The 26,624-nt window shown below is 41.5% G+C and overlaps 1 protein-coding gene across 1 annotated transcript in view; it reads right to left on the bottom strand.

Moving 5' to 3' along the window:
• Positions 1-375: 375 nt before the first annotated feature.
• Positions 376-26,624, bottom strand: part of LOC128638711 (DNA-directed RNA polymerases I, II, and III subunit RPABC5) — a 155,478-nt gene continuing 129,229 nt past the window's right edge. Inside the window, exon 3 of the mRNA XM_053690837.1 lies at positions 376-622. Within this exon, the coding sequence (XP_053546812.1) occupies positions 514-622 (109 nt within the window). The 3' untranslated portion in view covers positions 376-513. The remainder of the gene's footprint in view (positions 623-26,624) is intronic.

Raw genomic sequence — 26,624 nt, 5'->3', positions numbered from 1 at the left:
TGTTCCAATATTACAAATGGTATATTGCAATATATACAATGTTATAGTTCTCCACTTTAGTGGATTTATGTGTTGTTGTTTTTTTAATTTAAAATGTTGTGCATTACCTTAAATGATTTTTCTCCCATTTTTTTTTGTAAAAACGGCGAGGGCGGGTTTGGGGGCGGGGTTTGGGGTGGAGTTGGGGACGGGGTTTGGTGGAGATTGGGCGGGGTTGGGGGCAGGGCTAAATGGCCCCATTTTGTCATCCTGCCTTGGGCCCCGCAATGGCTAGGGCCGGCCCTGCATACAACAGCCGTTTGCCATAAAATGACACACAATGTATTATGCACCACTTGAAAAAAATTTAAATATGAAAATAAAGTAGAAACTAGGTTATCAGAGGTTCATAAATATTTATTTTTACATATCGTATACACAATAAGGCTACATGATTATTATGTAGATTGGTCAGGTATGCAGCTTCCTCTAGTTTTGATTGTGATGATTGCAAAAGTAATTTGATGAAAAATATCACTTCTCAAGTGGTGCATAGTTCAACAGCTTTTCAATGAGATCCACATGTGATAGCAGCATTCGACGGCAACAGTAACGTTTCAGACCCAGTGCATCAAGGGCATCCCTTAAAAAAAAGGAGAACAATGCTGGTTAGGGAGTTGCACACTACACTTAGCAGCAACATGATGGTCTCTCTCTCCTCTCTCTGTCTCTTTTTTCTCTCTCTCTCTCTCTCAATCCTGAAGACAGACTGACCTTGGGCAATCTAAAATGTACAGGAGGACTTTACCAGTGAGGGAGAAAAATAAACAAGACCAGTGCACCTACAGGAACAGTTAAAATAATGTAATATAAAATGTTTATATGTAGTTAAAAAAATATAACTTTTATAATTTTTTATATATAAATTTAAATCTAAACAGTTTTTTCCATTTTAACTGATAGAGCACATGTCTGGTTTCACAATCACCATATCTGTCTAACTGGCATCTTTAGAGGTCAGGGTGGATAAAAATTGATGAATTAACCCCTTAAGGACAAGGCCCTTTTTCAATTTCTTTCCCTTAAGGACCAGGGCTATTTTTACATTTCTGCGGTGTTTGTGTTTAGCTGTAATTTTCCTCTTACTCATTTACTGTACCCATACATATTATATACCGTTTTTCTCGCCATTAAATGGACTTTCTAGAGATACTAGTATTTTCATCATATCTTATAATTTACTATAACATTTTTTATAAAATATGAGGGAAAAAATGGAAAAAAACACACTTTTTCTAACTTTGACCCCCAAAATCTGTTACAAATCTACAACCACCAAAAACACCCATGCTAAATAGTTTCTAAATTTTGTCCTGAGTTTAGAAATACCCAATGTTTACATGTTCTTTGCTTTTTTTGCAAGTTATAGGGTAATAAATACAAGTAGCACTTTGCTATTTCCAAACCACTTTTTTTCAAAATTAGCGCTAGTTACATTGGGACACTGATATCTTTCAGGAATCACTGAATATCCCTTGACATGTATATATATATATATATATATATATATATATATATATATATATATATATATATATATATATATATATATATATATATATATATATATTTTTAGCAGACATCCCAACGTATTGATCTAGGCCCATTTTGGTATATTTCATGCCACCATTTCACCGCCAAATGAGATCAAATAAAAAAAATTGTTCACTTTTTCACAAATTTTTTCACAAACTTTAGGTTTCTCACTGAAATTATTTACAAACAGCTTGTGCAATTATGGCACAAATGGTTGTAAATGCTTCTCTGGGATCCCCTTTGTTCAGAAATAGACATATATGGCTTTGGCGTTGGTTTTTGGTAATTAGAAGGCCGCTAAATGCAGCTGCGCACCACACGTGTATTATGCCCAGCAGTGAAGGGGTTAATTAGGGAGCTTGCAGGGTTAATTTTAGCTTTAATGTAGAGATCAGCCTCCCACCTGACATATCACACCCCCTGATCCCTCCCAAACAGCTCTCTTCCCTCCCCCACCCCACAATTGTCCCCGCCATCTTAAGTACTGGCAGACTGCCATTTTAAGTACTGGAAGAAAGTCTGCCAGTACTAAAATAAAAGGTATTTAAAAAAAAATATGCTGATGTTTAGGATCCCCCCTAAGCCCCCAACCTCCCTGATCCCCCCCAAACAGCTCTCTAACCCTCCCCCTCTACCTTATTGGTAGCCATCTTGGATACTGGCAGCTGTCTGCCAGTACCCAGTTTACTAAAAAAAAAAAAGCTTTTTTTTAAAAAAAATTATTTATTTTTTCTGTAGTGTAGCTTCCCAACCCCAAAGATAAAAACCCCCACCCGCTCCCAGATCCCTTAGATGTTTTTTTTTAATAAAATATAGCCCCCCTCTTACTTTTTTTTTTTACAGTTTCTGTAGTGTAGCCGTTCCCACCCGCGCGCGCCCCCGATGATCCCGCCCCCTTTACGTCATTAGGGCCCATCGATGGCCTCCCACGTAAGATCCCACCCACCAACGATACCGGCCATCGATGTCCGGTGCAGAGAGGGCCACAGAGTGGCTCTCTCTGCATCGGATGGCCAAGGGGTGTTATTGCAGGATGCCTTGATATCGAGGCATCACTGCAATAACCGGAAAGCGTCTGGAAGCAATCAGGATCGCTTCCAGCCGCTTTAAACCCCTAATGTCGTACACGGTACGTCGCTGGTATTTAAAGACCAGGTTGTGTGCGACGTACCCTGTACAACATGCGTTAAGGGGTTAAAGAAAAAAAATGTAAACATTTTTTTTTATTATTTAAATCACATTTTTCAATTAAAATAAGATTTTTCTAAATAAAATAACTTTTCAAGTAAAAATCTATCTAAAGATAGTTTTTATAATCCACCCTGAAATAAGAATTTGTTTCTAATTATCTAGCATGAGGCTGTATATTCATGCCTGTAAATAGAAAATAAAAGGAGTCATTGTAAACTGGCTCCTAATAAGGGGCGCTAGAAGCAGTCTAAACACAATAACCAGATTTACTATACAGAGATAATATATGGCAATCTAATTATCAAAGTATCATATCAAAGTGTCAGAACAGTGTCAGAAGAGACTTTCAGAAGAGCCCCAACTTTGAAACAAAAACTTGCACCTAGCAAGATAGTCATGTCTAAAAAAGTGGGGGTACGAAAGTCGATATTGAATACCTGTTCGGGAACTTATAAATGTGGACACTCCAGATGTTCTATGTGTAAATATATCACCCACAAGTCAGTGACTGTTACTGCAATTACCACGGGAGAGGTGTTCAAGATTGGGAGTCAAATCACTTGCAATACATCTTTTGTGGTTTATGTACTATCATAAAAATGTGGTCTCCAATATTTAGGCCGCACGACCCGTAAAGTCTGCACCAGATGGACTTGCGCAACATTAAACAGAAGTCCCTTCTCCATAGTGTGCCTAGACATCATCTACAGACACACTATGGAGAACCCTGTAGTTTTCAAATTACCTTTATTGAACACATTCCTCTATCCCATAAATACAACAGGTACACTAAACTAAGACAGAGCGAAACTGTTTGGATATATAAGTTTCAGTCCCTTTTTCCAACAGGTTTAACCCCTTAATGACCACAGCACTTTTCCATTTTCTGTCTGTTTGGGACCAAGGCTATTTTTACATTTTTGCGGTGTTTGTGTTTAGCTGTTATTTTTCTCTTACTCATTTACTGTACCCACACATATTATATACTATTTTTCTCGCAATTAAATGGAATTTCTAAAGATACCATTATTTTCATCATATCTTATTTACTATATAAAAAATATAAAATATGAGGAAAAAATGGAAAAACACTTTTTCTAACTTTGACCCACAAAATCTTTTACACATCTACAACCACCAAAAAACACCCATGCTAAATAGTTTCAAAATTTTGACCTGAGTTTAGAATACAAAATGTATGCTTACCTGATAAATTTCTTTCTCTTGTGGTGTATCCAGTCCACGGGTTCATCCATTACTTGTGGGATATTCTCCTTCCCAACAGGAAGTTGCAAGAGGACACCCACAGCAGAGCTGTCTATATAGCTCCTCCCCTAACTGCCACCCCCAGTCATTCGACCGAAGACAAGCAAGAAAAAGGAGAAACTATAGGGTGCAGTGGTGACTGTAGTTTAAAAATAAAAAACACCCGCCTTAAAGTGACAGGGCGGGCCGTGGACTGGATACACCACAAGAGAAAGAAATTTATCAGGTAAGCATAAATTTTGTTTTCTCTTGTAAGGTGTAACCAGTCCACGGGTTCATCCATTACTTGTGGGATACCAATACCAAAGCTTTAGGACACGGATGAAGGGAGGGACAAGGCAGGAACTTAAACGGAAGGCACCACTGCCTGCAAGACCTTTCTCCCAAAAATAGCCTCCGAGGAAGCAAAAGTATCAAATTTGTAGAATTTAGAAAAAGTATGAAGCAAAGACCAAGTCGCCGCCTTACAAATCTGTTCAATAGAGGCCTCATTTTTAAAAGCCCATGTGGAAGCTACCGCTCTAGTGGAATGAGCTGTAATTCTTTGAGGAGGCTGCTGGCCAGCAGTCTCATAAGCTAAACGGATTATGCTTCTCAGCCAAAAAGAAAGAGAAGATGCCAAAGCCTTTTGGCCTCTCCTCTGTCCAGAGTAGACAACAAACAATGTAGATGTTTGACGAAAATCCTTAGTAGCTTGTAAATAAAACTTTAAAGCACGAACCACGTCAAGATTGTGTAGCAGACGTTCCTTCTTTGAAGAAGAATTAGGACACAGTGACGGAACAACAATCTCCTGATTGATATTGTTATTAGATACCACCTTAGGCAGAAACCCAGGTTTGGTACGCAAAACTACCTGCATGGAAGATCAGATAAGGGGAATCACACTGTAAGGCAGATAACTCTGAAACTCTTCGAGCCGAAGAGATAGCTACCAAAAACAGAACTTTCCAAGATAAAAGCTTGATATCTATGGAATGCAGAGGTTCAAACGGAACCCCTTGAAGAACTTTAAGAACTAAATTTAAAGGGACAGTCTAGGCCAAAATAAACTTTCATGATTCAGATAGAACATGTAATTTTAAACAATTTCCCAATTTACTTTTATCACCAATTTTGCTTTGTTCTCTTGGTATTCTTAGTTGAAAGCTTAACCTAGGAGGTTCATATGCTAATTTCTTAGACCTTGAAGCCCACCTCTTTCAGATTGCATTTTAACAGTTTTTCAACACTAGAGAGTGTTAGTTCACATATTTCATATAGATAACACTGTGCTCGTGCACGTGAAGTTATCTGGGAGCAGGCACTGATTGGCTAGACTGAAAGTCTGTCAAAAGAACTGAAAAAAGGGGCAGTTTGCAGAGGCTTAGATACAAGATAATCACAGAGGTTAAAACATAATTTATGCTTACCTGATAAATTCCTTTCTTCTGTTGTGTGATCAGTCCACGGGTCATCATTACTTCTGGGATATAACTCCTCCCCAACAGGAAATGCAAGAGGATTCACCCAGCAGAGCTGCATATAGCTCCTCCCCTCTACGTCAGTCCCAGTCATTCGACCAAGAATCAACGAGAAAGGAGTAACCAAGGGTGAAGTGGTGACTGGAGTATAATTTAAAAGATATTTACCTGCCTTAAAACAGGGCGGGCCGTGGACTGATCACACAACAGAAGAAAGGAATTTATCAGGTAAGCATAAATTATGTTTTCTTCTGTTATGTGTGATCAGTCCACGGGTCATCATTACTTCTGGGATACCAATACCAAAGCAAAAGTACACGGATGACGGGAGGGATAGGCAGTCTCATTATACAGAAGGAACCACTGCCTGAAGAACCTTTCTCCCAAAAATAGCCTCCGAAGAAGCAAAAGTGTCAAATTTGTAAAATTTGGAAAAAGTATGAAGCGAAGACCAAGTTGCAGCCTTGCAAATCTGTTCAACAGAGGCCTCATTCTTAAAGGCCCAAGTGGAAGCCACAGCTCTAGTGGAGTGAGCTGTAATTCTTTCAGGAGGCTGCTGTCCAGCAGTCTCATAGGCTAAACGTATTATGCTACGAAGCCAAAAAGAGAGAGAGGTAGCAGAAGCTTTTTGACCTCTCCTCTGTCCAGAATAAACGACAAACAGGGAAGAAGTTTGGCGAAAATCTTTAGTTGCCTGCAAGTAGAACTTGAGGGCACGAACTACATCCAGATTGTGTAGAAGACGTTCCTTCTTTGAAGAAGGATTTGGACACAAGGATGGAACAACAATCTCTTGATTGATATTCCTGTTAGTGACTACCTTAGGTAAGAACCCAGGTTTAGTACGCAGAACTACCTTGTCTGAGTGAAAAATCAGATAAGGAGAATCACAATGTAAGGCTGATAACTCAGAGACTCTTCGAGCCGAGGAAATAGCCATTAAAAACAGAACTTTCCAAGATAACAATTTTATATCAATGGAATGAAGGGGTTCAAACGGAACACCCTGTAAAACGTTAAGAACTAAGTTTAAACTCCATGGCGGAGCAACAGCTTTAAACACAGGCTTGATCCTAGCTAAAGCCTGACAAAAGGCCTGGACGTCTGGATTTTCTGACAGACGCCTGTGTAACAAGATGGACAGAGCTGAAATCTGTCCCTTTAATGAACTAGCTGATAAACCCTTTTCTAAACCTTCTTGTAGAAAGGACAATATCCTAGCGATCCTAACCTTACTCCAGGAGTAACCTTTGGATTCGCACCAGTATAGGTATTTACGCCATATTTTATGGTAAATCCTTCTGGTAACAGGCTTCCTAGCCTGTATCAGGGTATCAATAACCGACTCAGAAAAACCACGTTTTGATAAAATCAAGCGTTCAATTTCCAAGCAGTCAGCTTCAGAGAAGTTAGATTTTGATGTTTGAATGGACCCTGTATCAGAAGGTCCTGTCTTAGAGGTAGAGACCAAGGCGGACAGGATGACATGTCCACTAGATCTGCATACCAAGTCCTGCGTGGCCATGCAGGCGCTATTAGAATCACTGATGCTCTCTCCTGTTTGATTTTGGCAATCAATCGAGGAAGCAGCGGGAAGGGTGGAAACACATAAGCCATCCCGAAGTTCCAAGGTGCTGTCAAAGCATCTATCAGAACCGCTCCCGGATCCCTGGATCTGGACCCGTAGTGAGGAAGTTTGGCGTTCTGGCGAGACGCCATGAGATCTATCTCTGGTTTGCCCCAACGTCGAAGTACTTGGGCAAAGACCTCCGGATGAAGTTCCCACTCCCCCGGATGAAAAGTCTGGCGACTCAAGAAATCCGCCTCCCAGTTCTCCACTCCCGGGATGTGGATTGCTGACAGGTGGCAAGAGTGAGACTCTGCCCAGCGAATTATCTTTGATACTTCCATCATTGCTAGGGAGCTTCTTGTCCCTCCCTGATGGTTGATGTAAGCTACAGTCGTGATGTTGTCCGACTGAAACCTGATGAACCCCCGAGTTGTTAATTGGGGCCAAGCCAGAAGGGCATTGAGAACTGCTCTCAATTCCAGAATGTTTATTGGAAGGAGACTCTCCTCCTGATTCCATAGTCCCTGAGCCTTCAGAGAATTCCAGACAGCGCCCCAACCTAGTAGGCTGGCGTCTGTTGTTACAATTGTCCAGTCTGGCCTGCTGAAAGGCATCCCCCTGGACAGGTGTGGCCGATAAAGCCACCATAGAAGAGAATTTCTGGTCTCTTGATTCAGATTCAGAGTAGGGGACAAATCTGAGTAATCCCCATTCCACTGACTTAGCATGCACAATTGCAGCGGTCTGAGGTGTAGGCGTGCAAAAGGTACTATGTCCATTGCCGCTACCATTAAGCCGATCACCTCCATGCATTGAGCTACTGACGGGTGTTGAATGGAATGAAGGACACGGCATGCATCTTGAAGCTTTGTTAACCTGTCTTCTGTCAGGTAAATCTTCATTTCTACAGAATCTATAAGAGTCCCCAAGAATGGAACTCTTGTGAGAGGAAAAAGAGAACTCTTCTTTTCGTTCACTTTCCATCCATGCGACCTTAGAAATGCCAGAACTAACTCTGTATGAGACTTGGCAGTTTGAAAGCTTGAAGCTTGTATTAGAATGTCGTCTAGGTACGGAGCTACCGAAATCCCTCGCGGTCTTAGTACCGCCAGAAGGGCACCCAGAACCTTTGTGAAGATTCTTGGAGCCGTAGCCAATCCGAATGGAAGAGCTACAAACTGGTAGTGCCTGTCTAAGAAGGCAAACCTTAGATACCGGTGATGATCTTTGTGAATCGGTATGTGAAGGTAAGCATCTTTTAAATCCACTGTGGTCATGTACTGACCCTTTTGGATCATGGGTAAGATTGTCCGAATAGTTTCCATTTTGAACGATGGAACTCTTAGGAATTTGTTTAGAATCTTTAAATCTAAGATTGGCCTGAAAGTTCCCTCTTTTTTGGGAACCACAAACAGGTTTGAGTAGAACCCTTGTCCTTGTTCCGACCGCGGAACCGGATGGATCACTCCCATTAATAACAGATCTTGTACACAGCGTAGAAACGCTTCTTTCTTTATCTGGTTTGTTGACAACCTTGACAGATGAAATCTCCCTCTTGGGGGAGATAATTTGAAGTCTAGAAGGTATCCCTGAGATATGATCTCTAGCGCCCAGGGATCCTGAACATCTCTTGCCCAGGCCTGGGCGAAGAGAGAAAGTCTGCCCCCCACTAGATCCGGTCCCGGATCGGGGGCTCTCGGTTCATGCTGTCTTTGGGGCAGCAGCAGGTTTCCTGGCCTGCTTGCCCTTGTTCCAGGACTGGTTAGGCTTCCAGCCTTGCCTGTAACGAGCAACAGCTCCCTCCTGTTTTGGTGCAGTGGAGGTTGATGCTGCTCCTGTTTTGAAATTCCGAAAGGGACGAAAATTAGACTGTCTAGCCTTAGCTTTGGCTTTGTCTTGAGGTAGGGCGTGGCCCTTACCTCCTGTAATGTCAGCGATAATTTCTTTCAAACCGGGCCCAAATAAAGACTGCCCCTTGAAAGGTATATTAAGTAATTTGGACTTAGAAGTAACATCAGCTGACCAGGATTTTAGCCACAGCGCCCTACGTGCCTGGATGGCGAATCCTGAGTTCTTAGCCGTAAGCTTGGTTAAATGTACTACGGCCTCCGAAATGAATGAATTAGCTAGTTTAAGGACTCTAAGCCTGTCCGTAATGTCGTCTAGCGTAGATGAACTAAGGTTCTCTTCCAGAGACTCAATCCAAAATGCTGCCGCAGCCGTAATCGGCGCGATACATGCAAGGGGTTGCAATATAAAACCTTGTTGAACAAACATTTTCTTAAGGTAACCCTCTAATTTTTTATCCATTGGATCTGAAAAAGCACAGCTATCCTCCACCGGGATAGTGGTACGCTTAGCTAAAGTAGAAACTGCTCCCTCCACCTTAGGGACCGTTTGCCATAAGTCCCGAGTGGTGGCGTCTATTGGAAACATCTTTCTAAATATAGGAGGGGGTGAGAACGGCACACCGGGTCTATCCCACTCCTTAGTAACAATTTCAGTTAGTCTCTTAGGTATAGGAAAAACGTCAGTACTCGCCGGTACCGCAAAGTATTTATCCAACCTACACAGTTTCTCTGGTATTGCAACGGTGTTACAATCATTGAGAGCTGCTAAAACCTCCCCTAGTAATACACGGAGGTTCTCCAATTTAAATTTAAAATTTGAAATATCTGAATCCAATCTGTTTGGATCAGAACCGTCACCCACAGAATGAAGCTCTCCGTCCTCATGCTCTGCAAGCTGTGACGCAGTATCAGACATGGCCCTAGTATTGTCAGCGCACTCTGTTCTCACCCCAGAGTGATCACGCTTGCCTCTTAGTTCTGGTAATTTAGACAAAACTTCAGTCATAACAGTAGCCATATCTTGTAATGTTATCTGTAATGGCCGCCCAGATGTACTAGGCGCCATAATATCACGCACCTCCCGGGCGGGAGATGCAGGTACTGCCGCGTGAGGCGAGTTAGTCGGCATAACTCTCCCCTCGCTGTTTGGTGAAATTTGTTCAAATTGTACAGATTGACTTTTATTTAAAGTAGCATCAATACAGTTAGTACATAAATTTCTATTGGGCTCCACCTTGGCATTGGAACAAATGACACAGATATCTTCCTCTGAGACAGACATGTTTAACACACTAGCAATAAACTTGCAACTTGGTTATAATCTTTTTTAGCAAAAACGTACTGTGCCTCAAAGAGGTACTAAACGATTAAATGACAGTTGAAATAATGAACTGAAAAACAGTTATAGCATCAAACTTTAAAACAACACAACTTTTAGCAAAGGTTTGTTCCCATTAGTAAAATAACAATAATTAAATTTGACATAAAAATTACAGAGCAACGTTTTTATTCACAGTCAATATAAAATTCTCACAGCTCTGCTGAGAGAATCTACCTCCCTCCAAAGAAGTTTGAAGACCCCTGAGATCTGTCAGAGATGAACCGGATCATGCAGGAATATAAGAGTAACTGACTGGAAATTTTTGATGCGTAGCAAAGAGCGCCAAAAACGGCCCCTCCCCCTCACACACAGCAGTGAAGAGAAACGAAACTGTCACAATTAGAACCAAACAACTGCCAAGTGGAAAATAATGCCCAAATATTTATTCACTCAGTACCTCAGAAATGTAAACGATTCTACATTCCAGCAAAAACGTTTAACATGATAAATACTTATTAAAAGGATTAGTGACTTTTAAAAGAGTAGTTCCGGTGAAATACCATCCCCAGAATACTGAAGTGTATACATACATGTCATTATAACGGTATGGCAGGATTTTCTCATCAATTCCATTCAGAAAATAAAAACTGCTACATACCTCAATGCAGATTCATCTGCCCGCTGTCCCCTGATCTGAAGCTTTTACCTCCCTCAGATGGCCGAGAACAGCAATATGATCTTAACTACTCCGGTTAAAATCATAGTAAAAAACTCTGGTAGATTCTTCCTCAAACTCTGCCAGAGAAGTAATAACACGCTCCGGTGCTATTGTAAAATAACAAACTTTTGATTGAAGTCATAAAAACTAAGTATAATCACCATAGTCCTCTCACACATCCTATCTAGTCGTTGGGTGCAAGAGAATGACTGGGACTGACGTAGAGGGGAGGAGCTATATGCAGCTCTGCTGGGTGAATCCTCTTGCATTTCCTGTTGGGGAGGAGTTATATCCCAGAAGTAATGATGACCCGTGGACTGATCACACATAACAGAAGAAAAGTATATTATTATAACTGTGTTGGTTATGCAAAAGTGGGAAATGGGTAATAAAGGGATTATCTATCTTTTAAAACAATAAAAATTCTGGTGTAGACTGTCCCTTTAAACTCCATGGTGGAGCAACAGGCTTGATTCTAACTAAAGCCTGACAAAACGCCTGAACGTCTGGAACATCTGCCAGACGCTTGTGCAGAAATCTGTCCCTTTAAGGAACTAGCTGACAATCCCTTCTCCAATCCTTCTTGGAGAAAGGATAATATCCTAGGAATCCTGACTTTACTCCATGAGTAACCCATGGATTCACACCAATGAAGATATTTACACCATATCTTATGATAGATTTTCCTGGTGACAGGCTTTCGAGCCTGAATTAAGGTATCAATGACAAGCGTTCAATCTCCAAGCAGTCAGTCGCAGAGAAATTAGATTTGGATGTTTGAAAGGACCTTGGAGTAGAAGGTCCTGCCTCAGCGGCAGAGTCCATGGTGGAAGGGATGACATGCCCACCAGATCTGCATACCAAGTCCTGCGTGGCCACGCAGGTGCTATCAAAATCACAGAAGCTCTCTCCTGCTTGATCTTGGCAATCAGACGAGGGAGGAGAGGAAATGGTGGGAACACATAAGCCAGGCTCAAGGACCAGGGCACTGCTAGAGCATCTATCAGCGCTGCCTGGGGATCCCTTGACCTGGACCCGTAACAAGGAAGCTTGGCGTTCTGACGAGACGCCATCAGATCCAGTTCTGGTTTGCCCCATAGTTGAATCAGCTGGGCAAATACCTCCGGATGGAGCTCCCACTCCCCCGGATGAAAAGTCTGCCGACTTAGAAAATCTGCCTCCCAGTTCTCTACTCCTGGGATATGGATAGCTGAGAGATGGCAAGAGTGAACCTCTGCCCATAGAATTATCTTTGAAACCTCCAACATTGCCAGGGGGCTTCTTGTTCCCCCCTGATGGTTGATATAGGCTACAGTCGCGATATTGTCCGACTGAAATCTGATGAACCTGACCGCAGCTAGTTGAGGCCAAGCCTGAAGAGCATTTAATATCGCTCTCAGTTCCAGAATGTTTATCGGATGGAGGGTTTCCTCCTGAGTCCACGAACCCTGAGCCTTCAGGGAGTTCCAGACCGCGCCCCAGCCCAGAAGGCTGGCATCTGTCGTCACTATAGTCCACTCTGGCCTGCGGAAACTCATTCCCCTGGACAGATGGACCCGAGATAACCACCAGAGAAGAGAATCCCTGGTCTCTTGATCCAGATTTAGCAGAGGGGACAAATCTGTGTAATCCCCATTCCACTGATTGAGCATGCAAAGTTGCAGTGGTCTGAGATGTAGGCGGGCAAACGGAACTATGTCCATTGCCGCTACCATTAGGCCGATTACTTCCATACACAGCCACTGACGGCCGAGAAGTGGAATGAAGAGCACGGCAGGAAGTTAGAAGCTTTGATAACCTAACCTCTGTCAGAAAAATTTTCATTTCTACTGAATCTATCAGTGTTCCTAGGAAGGAAACTCTTGTGAGAGGGGAGAGAGAACTCTTTTCTTCGTTCACCTTCCACCCGTGAGACCTCAGAAAGGCCAGAACAATGTCCGTATGGGACTTGGCGATTTGAAAAGTCGACGCCTGTATCAGAATGTCGTCTAGGTAAGGAGCCACTGCTATGCCCCGTGGCCTTAGAACCGCCAGAAGGGACCCTAGAACCTTCGTAAAGATTCTTGGTGCTGTGGATAACCCGAAGGGAAGAGCCACAAACTGGTAATGCCTGTCTAAGAAGGCGAACCTGAGGAACTGATGATGATCTCTGTGAATCGGAATGTGGAGATAAGCAATCTTTAAGTCCACGGTAGTCATATATTGACCCTCCTGGATCATAGGGAGGATGGTTCGGATAGTCTCCATCCTGAAGGATGGGACCTTGAGAAATTTGTTTAGGATCTTGAGATCCAAGATTGGTCTGAAAGTTCCCTCTTTTTTGGGAACTATAAACAGATTTGAATAGAAGCCCTGCCCCTGTTCCTCCCTTGGAACTGGGTGGATCACTCCCATAACCAGTAGGTCTTGAACACAACGTAAGAATGCCTCTCTCTTTATCTGGTTTACAGATAATTGTGAGAGATGAAATCTCCCCTTTGGAGATGAAGCTTTGAAGTCCAGAAGATATCCCTGGGAAACAATCTCTAATGCCCAGGGATCCTGGACGTCTCTTGTCTGGGCGAAGAGAGAAAGTCTGCCCCCTACTAGATCCGGTCCCGGATCGGGGGCTACTCCTTCATGCTGTCTTAGAGGCAGCCGCAGGTTGCTTGGCCTGCTTCCCCTTGTTCCATGCCTGGTTAGGTCTCCAGACTGGTTTGGACTGGGCGAAATTTCCCTCTTGTTTTGCATTAGAGGAAACTGAAGCTGCGCCACTCTTGAAGTTTTGAAAGGAACGAAAATTATTCTGTTTGGTCCTTTTCCTCCAGCAATATCAGAAATGATCTCCTTCAGACCAGGCCCGAATAGGGTCTGTCCCTTGAAGGGGATGTTAAGAAGCTTAGACTTTGAAGTAACGTCTGCTGACCAGGACTTAAGCCATAGCGCCCTACGCGCCAAAATGGCAAAACCTGAATTCTTAGCAGTTAGCTTGGCTAAATGAAAAATGGCATCAGAAATAAAGGAGTTAGCTAATTTAAGAGCTTTAATCCTGTCTAGAATATCGTCTAGCGGGGTCTCTACCTGTAGAGCCTCCTCACGAGACTTAAACCAAAAAGCCGCTGCAGCAGTAACTGGGGCAATGCATGCAAGAGGCTGGAGAATAAAACTTTGATGTATAAATTTTTTTTTAAGGAGACCCTCCAATTTTTTATCCATAGGATCTAGGAAAGCACAACTGTCCTCGACGGGGATAGTTGTACGCTTAGCTAGGGTAGAGACTGCTCCCTCCACCTTAGGAACCACCTGCCACGAGTCCCGTATGGCGGCATCTATGGGAAACATCTTTTTGAAAGCAGGAGGGGGAGAGAACGGCACACCTGGTCTATCCCATTCCTTAATTTCCGAAAACCTCTTAGGGACTGGAAAAACATCAGTGTAAACAGGCACTGCAAAGTATTTGTCCATTTTACACAATTTCTCTGGAACCACAATGGGGTCACAGTCATCCAGAGTCGCTAAAACCTCCCTAAGCAATAAGCGGAGGTGTTCAAGCTTAAATTTAAACGCTGTCATTTCAGAATCAGACTGAAGTAACGCTTTCCCTGAGTCTGAAATGTCACCCACAGATAGAAGCTCACCTGCCTCGGCTTCTGAGCATTGTGAGGGTATATCGGACACAGGCATTAAAGCGTCAGAAAGCTCTGTATTAGTTCTAGCTCCAGAGCTGTCTCGCTTTCCTTGTAGTCCTGGCAGTTTGGAGAATACCTCTGAGAGGGTAGCATTCATAACTGCCGCCATGTCCTGTAAGGTAAAAGAATTAGACACGCTAGATGTACTTGGCGTCACTTGAGCGGGAGTTATAGGTTCTGACCCATGGGGAGAGCTAGATGGCATAATCTCCCTCTTTTCAGTCAGAGAATCCCCTGGAGATAAATCTTTAAGCACCATAATATGGTCTTTATAGTTTATAGAAATATCAGTACATTTGGTACACATTCTAAGAGGGGGTTCCACCATGGCTTCAAAACATATTGAACAAGGAGTTTCCTCTATGTCAGACATGTTTAACAGACTAGTAATGAGACAAGCAAGCTTGGAAAACACTTTAATAAAGGTGAAACAGCAATTAAACAAAAACGTTACTGTGCCTTTAAGAGAAAAAAACTAGCACTTAAACTGCAAAACAGTGTAAAAATACAGTAAAGTCTTTGAAATTTCTACAGTGTGTGTAAGGGACTAAAGCAACATTGCACCCACTTGCAAATGGATTATTAACCCCTTAGGCCCCAAACCGGATTGAAAAACGTTAAACGTTAATCAATTGAGCACCTTGCCACAGCACTGCTGAGGCTCCTACCTGCCCTCAAAAACGATTTTGTGCAGAAATAACCCCTTTGAAATGGTCCTCAGATGCCAGAGGAAACCTCTAGGGAAGCTGGATGTCTCAGTCTGAATTAAAACTGCTTAGTTAGAGTGCTAAAATAGGCCCCTCCCACCACGTTACTGGATGTTAGAAGGGCATTAAGAAAATACTCCTAGGAGTATCTGACTAGCCATGTGGAAACTAGGCCCCAAATAAAGACTTATCTCCCTCAGAGAAAAAACGTCCTATTTATGAAATCATGTAAACGTTTTGTCACTAAGTAATATGAATATTAACATGAGTATTGCCCTGTTTTGTAAGCATGATCCCAGTTGCTGCATCAGGCTTACCTCAAATACACAAGGCTCTGCCAGCATTTTCTAGAACTTATTCATCTCTCTAGAAATAAAAATACTGAACATACCTCAAAGCAGGTAATCTGCAGACCGTTCCCCCAACTGAAGTTTTCCCATATTCTTCAGTTATGTGTGAGAACAGCAATGGACCTTAGTTACAAACCACTAAGATCATCAAACCTCCAGGCAGAGTTCTTCTTCTAATTTCTGCCTGAGAATAAAACAGTACAACGCCGGTACCGTTTAAAAATAACAAACTCTCGATTGAAGGTAAAACTACACTAAGTCACCACATATCTCTAGCTACTTCCCTTGTCGAGAGTTGCAAGAGAATGACTGGGGGTGGCAGTTAGGGGAGGAGCTATATAGACAGCTCTGCTGTGGGTGTCCTCTTGCAACTTCCTGTTGGGAAGGAGAATATCCCACAAGTAATGGATGAACCCGTGGACTGGATACACCTTACAAGAGAAATACCCAATCTTTACATGTTCTTTGCTTTTTTAGCAAGTTATAGGGCAATAAATACAAGTAGCACTTTGCTATTTCCAAACCACTTTTTTTTTTTTTTAAATTAGCGCTAGTTACATTGGGACACTGATATCTTTCAGGAATCCTTGAATATCCCTTGACATGTACATTTTTTTTAGAAGACATCCCAAAGTATTGATCTAGGCCCATTTTGGTATATTTCATGCCACCATTTCACCGCCAAATGCGATCAAATAAAAAAAAAAAAAAAACGTTACATTTTTCAAAATTTTAGGTTTCTCACTGAAATTATTTACAAACAACTTGTGCAATTATGGCACAAATGGTTGTAAATGCTTCTCTGGGATCCCCTTTGTTCAGAAATTGCAGACATATATGGCTTTGGCGTTGCTTTTTGGTAATTAGAAGGCCGCTAAATGCCGCTGCGCATCACACGTGTATTATGGCTAGCAGTGAAGGGGTTAATTAGGGAGCTTGTAGGGTTAATTTTAGCTTTATTGTAGTAGACAACCCAAAGTATTGATCTAGGCCCATTTTGGTATATTTCATGCCACCATTTCACCGCCAAATGCGATCAAATAAAATAAATTGTTCACTTTTTCACAAACTTTAGGTTTCTCAATGAAATTATTTACAAACAGCTTGTGCAATTATAGCACAAATGGCTGTAAATGCTTCTCTGGGATCCCCTTTGTTCAGAAATAGACATATATGGCTTTGGCGTTGCTTTTTGGTAATTAGGACGCTAAATGCAGCTGCGCATCACACGTGTATGGCTAGCAGTGAAGAGGTTAATTAGGTAGCTTGTAGGGAGCTTGCAGGGTTAATTTTAGCTTTAGTGTAGAGATCAGCTTCCCACCTGACACATCACACCCCCTGATCCCTCCCAAACAGCTCTCTTCCCTCCCCCACCCCACAATTGTCCCCACCATCTTAAGTACTGGCAGAAAGTGTGCCAGTACTAAAATAAAAGCTCTCTTGTAAAATTTGTTTATAGCATATTTACATATGCTTCTGTGTAGGATACCCCCTTAGCCCCCAACCTCCCTGCCCTCCCAAACAGCTCTCTAACCCTCCCCCTCTAACTTATTAGGATCCATCTTGGGTAGTGGTAGCTGTTTACAAAAAAAGGATTTTATTTTTATTTAAAAAAATAATAATTCTGTAGTGTAGCTTCCCCCCAAAAGATCAAGCCTCCCAGATCCTTTAAAGACTTTATAATTATTTTTAACACCCCCCTCTCTCCCACTTTGCTGCCATACATTTTCCGTAGCTCCCTCCCTGTGCACGCACCCGCCCGCCGCCCCCTCTCAGAAGAAGAGCCCATCGATGGCCGCCCACCCGCCTCCCACTTCGGCTCACACCCACCAACAATTGCGGCCATCGATGGCTGGTGCATAGAGGGCCACAGAGTGGCTCTCTCTGCACCGGAGTTGTAAAAAAGGTTATTGCAGGATGCCTCGATATTGAGGCATCACTGCAATAACCGGAAAGTGGATCAGGATCGCTTCCACCGCTTTCCCAGACCGTCGACGTACAGGGTATTTTTTTTAGAGGACATACCCTGCACGTCGTCGGTCATTAAGGGGTTAAATGAAGTTATTGACTCTGCTGCGTTTAATTGAAACAATGACATTTCATTGATATGGATTAATCCATATTGTACACCAGAGTTTGGTTTTGTATATTTCATTGTCTAATTTTTATTGATTATCTCTCAAGGTATATGCATAGTTTTCCCTATGCCCCTTCAGTACTCATTGGCATATAGTTGGGCTATACTAACATAGGCCTAGATTTGGAGTTTGGCGGTAAAAGGGCTGTTAACGCTCCGCAGGCTTTTTTCTGGCCGCACCATAAATTTAACTCTGGTATCGAGAGTTCAAACAAATGCTGCGTTAGGCTCCAAAAAAGGAGCGTAGAGCATTTTTACCGCAAATGCAACTCTCGATACCAGAGTTGCTTACGGACGCGGCCGGCCTCAAAAACGTGCTCGTGCACGATTCTCCCATAGGAAACAATGGGGCTGTTTGAGCTTAAAAAAAACCTAACACCTGCAAAAAAGCAGCGTTCAGCTCCTAACGCAGCCCCATTGTTTCCTATGGGGAAACACTTCCTACGTCTGCACCTAACACTCTAACATGTACCCCGAGTCTAAACACCCCTACCCTTACACGTATTAACCCCTAATCTGCCGCCCCCGCTATCGCTGACCCCTGCATATTTTTTTTAACCCCTAATCTGCCGCTCCGTAAACCGCCGCAACCTACGTTATCCCTATGTACCCCTAATCTGCTGCCCTAACATCGCCGACCCCTATATTATATTTATTAACCCCTAATCTGCCCCCCTCAACGTCGCCGACACCTGCCTACACTTATTAACCCCTAATCTGCCGAGCGGACCTGAGCGCTACTATAATAAAGTTATTAACCCCTAATCCGCCTCACTAACCCTATCATAAATAGTATTAACCCCTAATCTGCCCTCCCTAACATCGCCGACAGCTACCTTCAATTATTAACCCCTAATCTGCCGAGCGGACCTCACCGCTATTCTAATAAATGGATTAACCCCCTAAAGCTAAGTCTAACCCTAACACTAACACCCCCCTAAATTAAATATAATTTAAATCTAACGAAATTAATTAACTCTTATTAAATAAATTATTCCTATTTAAAGCTAAATACTTACCTGTAAAATACATCCTAATATAGCTACAATATAAATTATAATAACAAATTTACCTGTAAAATAAATCCTAACCTAAGATATAATTAAACCTAACACTACCCTATCAATAAAATAATTAAATAAACTACCTACAATTACCTACAATTAACCTAACACTACACTATCAATAAATTAATTAAACACAATTGCTACAAATAAATACAATTAAATAAACTAGCTAAAGTACAAAAAATAAAAAAGAACTAAGTTACAAAAAATAAAAAAATATTTACAAACATAAGAAATATATTACAACAATTTTAAACTAATTACACCTACTCTAAGCCCCCTAATAAAATAACAAAGCCCCCCAAAATAAAAAATTCCCTACCCTATTCTAAATTAAAAAAGTTACAAGCTCTTTTACCTTACCAGCCCTGAACAGGGCCCTTTGCGGGGCATGCCCCAAGAATTTCAGCTCTTTTGCCTGTAAAAGAATAAATACAATACCACCCCCCCCAACATTACAACCCACCACCCACATACCCCTAATCTAACCCAAACCCCCCTTAAATAAACCTAACACTAAGCCCCTGAAGATCTTCCTACCTTGTCTTCACCTCACCGGGTATCACCGATCGGTCCTGGCTCCGATATCTTCATCCAACCCAAGCGGGGGCTAGACATCCACTGAAGAAGTCCAGAAGAGGGTCCAAAGTCTTCCTCCTATCCGGCAAGAAGAGGAGGAATCAGCCAATAGAATGCGAGCTCAATCTGATTGGCTGATTCCATCAGCCAATCAGAAAATTCCTACCTTAATTCCGATTGGCTAATAGAATCCTATCAGCCAATCGGAATTCGAGGGACGCCATCTTGGATGACGTCCCTTAAAGGAACAGTCATTCGTCGTTCAGTCGTCGGTCCGGATGGATGTTCCGCGCTGGAGGTCTTCAGGATCCTGCCGCTTCGCTCCGGATGGAAGAAGATCGAAGATGCCGCTTGGAGAAGATGTTTGCCGGTCCGGATGTCCTCTTCTTGCCGGATAGGAGGAAGACTTTGGACCCTCTTCTGGACTTCTTCAGTGGATGTCTAGCCCCCGCTTGGGTTGGATGAAGATATCGGAGCCAGGACCGATCGGTGATACCCGGTGAGGTGAAGACAAGGTAGGAAGATCTTCAGGGGCTTAGTGTTAGGTTTATTTAAGGGGGGTTTGGGTTAGATTAGGGGTATGTGGGTGGTGGGTTGTAATGTTGGGGGGGGGTATTGTATTTATTCTTTTACAGGCAAAAGAGCTGAAATTCTTGGAGCATGCCCCGCAAAGGGCCCTGTTCAGGGCTGGTAAGGTAAAAGAGCTTGTAACTTTTTTAATTTAGAATAGGGTAGGGAATTTTTTATTTTGGGGGGCTTTGTTATTTTATTAGGGGGCTTAGAGTAGGTGTAATTAGTTTAAAATTGTTGTAATATATTTCTTATGTTTGTAAATATTTTTTTATTTTTTGTAACTTAGTTCTTTTTTATTTTTTGTACTTTAGCTAGTTTATTTAATTGTATTTATTTGTAGGAATTGTGTTTAATTAATTTATTGATAGTGTAGTGTTAGGTTAATTGTAGGTAATTGTAGGTAGTTTAATTATTTTATTGATAGTCTAGTGTTAGGTTTCTTTGTAACTTAGGTTAGGATTTATTTTACAGGTAAATTTGTTATTATTTTAACTATTTTAGCTATTAAATAGTTCTTAACTATTTAATAGCTATTGTACCTGGTTAAAATAAATACCAAGTTGACTGTAAAATAAATATTAATCCTAAAATAGCTATAATATAATTATAATTTATATTGTAGCTATATTAGGATTTATTTTACAGGTAAGTATTTAGCTTTAAATAGGAATAATTTATTTAATAAGAGTTAATTAATTTCGTTAGATGTAAATTATATTTAAGTTAGGGGGGTGTTAGTGTTAGGGTTAGACTTAGCTTTAGGGGTTAATCCATTTATTAGAATAGCGGTGAGCTCCGGTCGTCAGATTAGGGGTTAATAATTGAAGTTAGGTGTCGGCGATGTTAGGGAGGGCAGATTAGGGGGTTAATACTATTTATGATAGGGTTAGTGAGGCGGGTTAGGGGTTAATAACTTTATTATAGTAGCGCTCAGGTCCGCTCGGCAGATTAGGGGTTAATAAGTGTAGGCAGGTGTCGGCGACGTTGAGGGGGGCAGATTAGGGGTTAATAAATATAATATAGGGGTCGGCGGTGTTAGGGGTAGCAGATTAGGGGTACATAGGGATAACGTAGGTGGCGGCGCTTTGCGGTCGGAAGATTAGGGGTTAATTATTTTAAGTAGCTGGCGGCGACGTTGTGGGGGGCAGGTTAGGGGTTAATAAATGTAATACAGGGGTCGGCGGGGTTAGGGGCAGCAGATTAGGGGTACATAAGTATAACGTAGGTGGCGGTCGGCAGATTAGGGGTTAAAAAATTTTAATCGAGTGGCGGCGATGTGGGGGGACCTCGGTTTAGGGGTACATAGGTAGTTTATGGGTGTTAGTGTACTTTAGGGTACAGTAGTTAAGAGCTTTATGAACCGGCGTTAGCCCAGAAAGCTCTTAACTCCTGCTATTTTCAGGCACCTGGAGTTTTGTCGTTAGAGCTCTAACGCTCACTTCAGAAACGACTCTAAATACCGGCGTTAGAAAGATCCCATTGAAAATATAGGCTACGCAAATGGCGTAGGGGGATCTGCGGTATGGAAAAGTTGCGGATGAAAAGTGAGCGTTAGACCCTTTAATCACTGACTCCAAATACCAGCGGGCGGCCAAAACCAGCGTTAGGAGCCTCTAACGCTGGTTTTGACGGCTACCGCCGAACTCCAAATCTAGGCCTTAGAGTCTCTATCTTTATTACTCAATTTTTGGGTTATTTTGTCCGTTAACCTTATTACAACTAGGTAATATTGTTATAGGCTACAATATATTTCTTATGTAAACACATTCATTATATACTTCATCTTATGTCCTACCTCTTACTCGCCACATAATGCCAGCTATTTACTTATTCTTTTGTTTATATCATTCACATAGTGTTTCTAATTACACATTCACATATATATATAATTGCACATATACACATTTATATATTTTCCCCCCCTTATATATTCTATTGTTATTTGTCACCTTTCTCTATATATTGGAACTTACATTAGCTCACATCCCTGTCATGCACTGTGTTAGTTGTGAACTCATTGGGGTTGTAGGGATTGCACCCAATGCACGCCATGGCATCACAATCTCCTACTACGTTTTTTCTATTATAAATGGTTAGCACCATTTATGTGAGGTTTATATTATAAATGTCTCACCTCAGATCGTGATTATGGGTATTGTATTATACCCTCAGCGATAATACCTTTCCCTTCACTCTAGCACGTCCAGAGCCCTGTTCATTAGTATTTAGTCTCATATAATTAAGAGGCTTATACTGTCACTTGGTATATACCCTGTATGTTGTCATTGGTCACACTTTGGTATCGTTATTATATTTCCTACTGGTTAATAATGTAATATCATCACTTGCTATATAGAACACCTCTGGCATCTGTACATAGTTTTATTACATTTCCCTTTTTAAGTTGACACTAAATTTCCCTGATCGATTATATGAGCTTAAAGGGACAGTCTAGGCCAAAATAAACTTTCATGATTCAGATAGAGCATGTAATTTTAAACAATTTTCTAATTTACTTTTATCACCAATTTTGCTTTGTTCTCTTGGTATTCTTAGTTGAAAGTTAACCTAGGAGGTTCATATGCTAATTTCTTAGACCTTGAAGCCCTCCTCTTTCAGATTGCATTTTAACAGTTTTTCACCACTAGAGGGTGTTAGTTCACGTATTTCATATAGATAACCCTGTGCTTGTGCACAAGAAGTTATCTGGGAGCAGACACTGATTGGCTAGACTGCAAGTCTGTCAAAAGAACTGAAAAAAGGGGCAGTTTGCAGAGGCTTAGATACAAGATAATCACAGAGGTTAAAAGTATATTATTATAACTGTGTTGGTTATGCAAAACTGGGAAATGGGTAATAAAGGGATTATCTATCTTTTAAAACAATACAAATTCTGGTGTAGACTGTCCCTTTAACACTATAGCTATGTCACTTGTCCCTCCCACTATTGTGTCACAGTTACATTAACCATAAACAAGACAGCGTGTCCACCAGCCGCCTATGGGCTGGGTGTTCCAATAAAAACAGTAAAAACTTTATACATCGTTATTGGTTCTAAATAGACAGTGATGTTAATCACTTCCCCTTAACACGCCCTTGATGACAAAAATTAACAACATGTTCCGACGGGCAGAAAGCCCGCAATGTTAAATAAACATAGATGTGATCAAAGTAAACAGGTAAGAAAGAAAAAAAGATCTTCCCCCAAATTAACTGCTAACGTAAAATAGAGCCATATGAAGGTTATGGCATTGCTTTACCTTTAGTATTACAGGGGTCAATGATTAATTGTATAACTATCGACAAACAGCGTTGATTGTATTTTTTAGTTTAATCACTTTTTATCCATTTGTGTGTGTATATATGTACTTTTATATTTTATATGACTGGCTTTTATGCTAACACAATGAAGTATACATTTCAAACAAAGGGTTAAGTTGCTGGGAACGCTCTCCAGTGGGGGAGGTTCCCAGGTGTTTGTACTATGATTGGTAAGGCTTGTATATTTAAAAGCCATTTACAGATGGTATTGTATGCCTGATGAAACAGCGTTTTGAAGTGCTGAGAAACGCGCTGCAAATTGTTAAGGAGGGCTGCTAGCATACCCTACCTTATGGTTCCTGTTTTTATTTCTTCACTTTTAAATAAATTTGCTTTTACATTGGAACCTTACATTACCTGCCTATTATATACCAATCACTCCCACTGGGAGTACCCTGCTGCAGAAATTGCAGCACCACTGAGTTCCTAGGATTCCAGTGTTCCTGCATTCAGGCTGATCAGTGAGCTGGGTTGCTGTCAAATATCCAGCCTGTTTCTAATAGCACTGTCTGAGTGCTCTTTATAAATGTGAGTACCCTAATTAGGATTTTTATATTGTGATAATCCTGTTCTATTACTGGTACACACAGACGCCTCTCTTGTTTTTCCATTCCTTCAGATATTCATGACTGTAATGTTTAAGTTTTTTAGTAAATTATTTTCATCCATTTACAATGTGCTTCCATAGGTTTCTGTGAAATTATTTTGGGCGTTTTTTTCTGTCTTGAAGAAATCACATATTCTTAGTTTTGTAGTTCTCACAACTGTTATAAAATAAACAAAGTTGAGAAATAGACCTTAAAGGGACATAAACGCAAAATTTTTCTTTTATGATTCACATAAAGCATTTTAGATTTACTTCTATTATCAAATGTGCTTCTTTCTCATGGTATTCTTTGTTGAAGGAGCAGCAATGCAATAGTGGGACCTAGCTGAACACTTTGGGTGAGACAATGATGAGAGACATATATGTGTAGCCACCAATCAATAGCTAGCTCCACTGCTGTGGAGCCTATCTAGGTATGCATTTCAAAGAAGGATACCAAGAAAATAAAGCAAATTAGATAATAAAAGTGCATAACGCCGCTATTGCATAACGCTCCGTAGCCGAAACACGAATAAATCACCCTGATTTATGACTACAGCATCATTCTGGACTAACTACTTAAGCAACTGGCAGCAGAAAGCAGGGGCTACACATTGATGTGTGTTTTTTCCCTTTCTTCACCACCAGAAAGAGTTACACGAGATGGAGATTGCACACCACCTCTTCCACACGTGGCCGCCATCTTCCTGCACACAGAGGAACACATGGCTTTGCATCTACTATATACGGATAGTCAGTACTCTGATCCGGACGAGAGACTTCGGAACCACACCGGATAAGGCTGCTAACCCTCACCTAACTTTCCCAAGACACTGAGTATTCCCATTCAAAAGATAAAGTGAGGCCTACCAACAGCTTTGATATAAGCAGGAAGCCTATAATATTTTTATAGCGGGTAACGAATCACTCGCTTAGCACACGAACATCAACCCACAGAACTTTCAAAAGAGTATTCACCTCATATCCTCACCGTATACTTAGGGGCCTACCACAAATCTACGCCGAAGGCTCCCCCTACAAACGAGTCATGTACAGAAAAAGTGACAGTGGCGTTAATGACAACAGATCCTTCTTAGACAGGGAAAATAACCCCCTCCAAATCTCCATACAACCTCAAGCACCCCCCCCCCCCCACACACACACACACACTAAAGCTCACTTGTGACCCAATAAAAAACAAAATTTATACTTAGCTGATACATTTCTTTCTTTCCAGATATGGTGAGTCCACAAAGTCATCAATTACTAGTGGGAATATCTCTCCTGTCCAGCAGGAGGCGGCAAAGAGCACCAGAGCAAAGCTGTTAAATATCACTCCCCTTCCCATAATCCCCAGTCATTCGACAAAAGGGAAATGGAAAAAGGAATAACACAAATATGTAGAGGTGCCTGAGGTTTAGTCAAAAATAACTGTCTTAAATATAAGGGTGGGGTCGTGGACTCACCATATCCGGAAAGAAATACATTTATCAGGCAAGCATACATTTTGTTTTCTTTCCTAAGATATGGTAAGTCCACAACATCATCAATTACTAGTGGGAACCAATACCCAAGCTAGAGGACACAGATGACTAGGGAGGGAAAAAGACAGGTGGACCTCAACAGAAGGCACCACCGCCTGAAGAATTTTCCTCCCAAAAGAGGCCTCAGCAGAGGGAAAAGTATTAAATTTAAATTTCAAAAAGTGTGCAGAGAGGACCAAGTTGCAGGCTTGCAAATCTGCTCCACAGAAGCTTCATTTTTAAAAGCACAAGAAGACGAGACAGCCCTAGTGGAATGAGCTGCAATTCTCTCAGGAGGCTGCTGTCCAGCAGTCTTATAAGCAAAACTAATCATACTTCTCAACCAAAAGGAAAGAGAAGTAGCAGTAGCCTTCTGACCCTTACGCTTTACCGAGAAACAAACAAAAAGGGCAGAAGAGTGGCAAAAATCCTTAGTCGCCTGTAAATAGAATTTTAAAGCACGCACTACATCCAAGTTGTGCAACAGACGCTCCTTATAAAGGAGGAGGATTGGGACAGAGAGAAGGAACACCAATTTCCGGATTACTATTCCTAACCGAAACCACTTTAGGAAGAAAACCCAACCTAGTACGTACAACCACCTTATCTGTATGAAAGATAAGGTAAGGAGAATCATACTGCAAAGCCGAGAGTTCAGTAAAACTCTCCTCGCAGAAGAAATATCAACAAGAAACAAAACCTTCCAAGATGATAATTTAATATCTAAGGAATGCATTGGCTAAAAACGGAGCGTACTGAAAAACCTTAAGAACAAGGTTAAGACTCCAAGGAGGAGTAACCAACCTAAACACAGGCTTGATTCTGACCAAGGCCTGACAAAAAGATTGAACATCTGGCACAACCACCAAACGCTTATGCAACAAAATAGATAAAGCAGAAATCTGAGCCTTCAGAGTACTGACTGACAAACCCTTCTCCAGACCTTCCTGGATAAAAGACAAAATTCTAGGAATCCTAACTCTACTCCTAGAGTAGCCCTTATATTCACACCAATAAAGGTATTTACGCCATACCTTAGGGTAAAGTTTCAGAGTAACAGGCTTACGAGCCTGGATCATGTTATCAATGACCGATTCAGAAAAACCACGCTTAGACAAACTAATCGTTCAATCTCCAAGCAGTTTCAGAGAAACGAGAT

This window comes from Bombina bombina, chromosome 8 (genome assembly GCF_027579735.1).
Source record: "Bombina bombina isolate aBomBom1 chromosome 8, aBomBom1.pri, whole genome shotgun sequence".
NCBI lineage: Eukaryota > Metazoa > Chordata > Amphibia > Anura > Bombinatoridae > Bombina > Bombina bombina.
The sequence above is the reverse complement of the archived record's forward strand: the minus strand, read 5'-3'. Positions and strand labels throughout refer to the sequence as shown.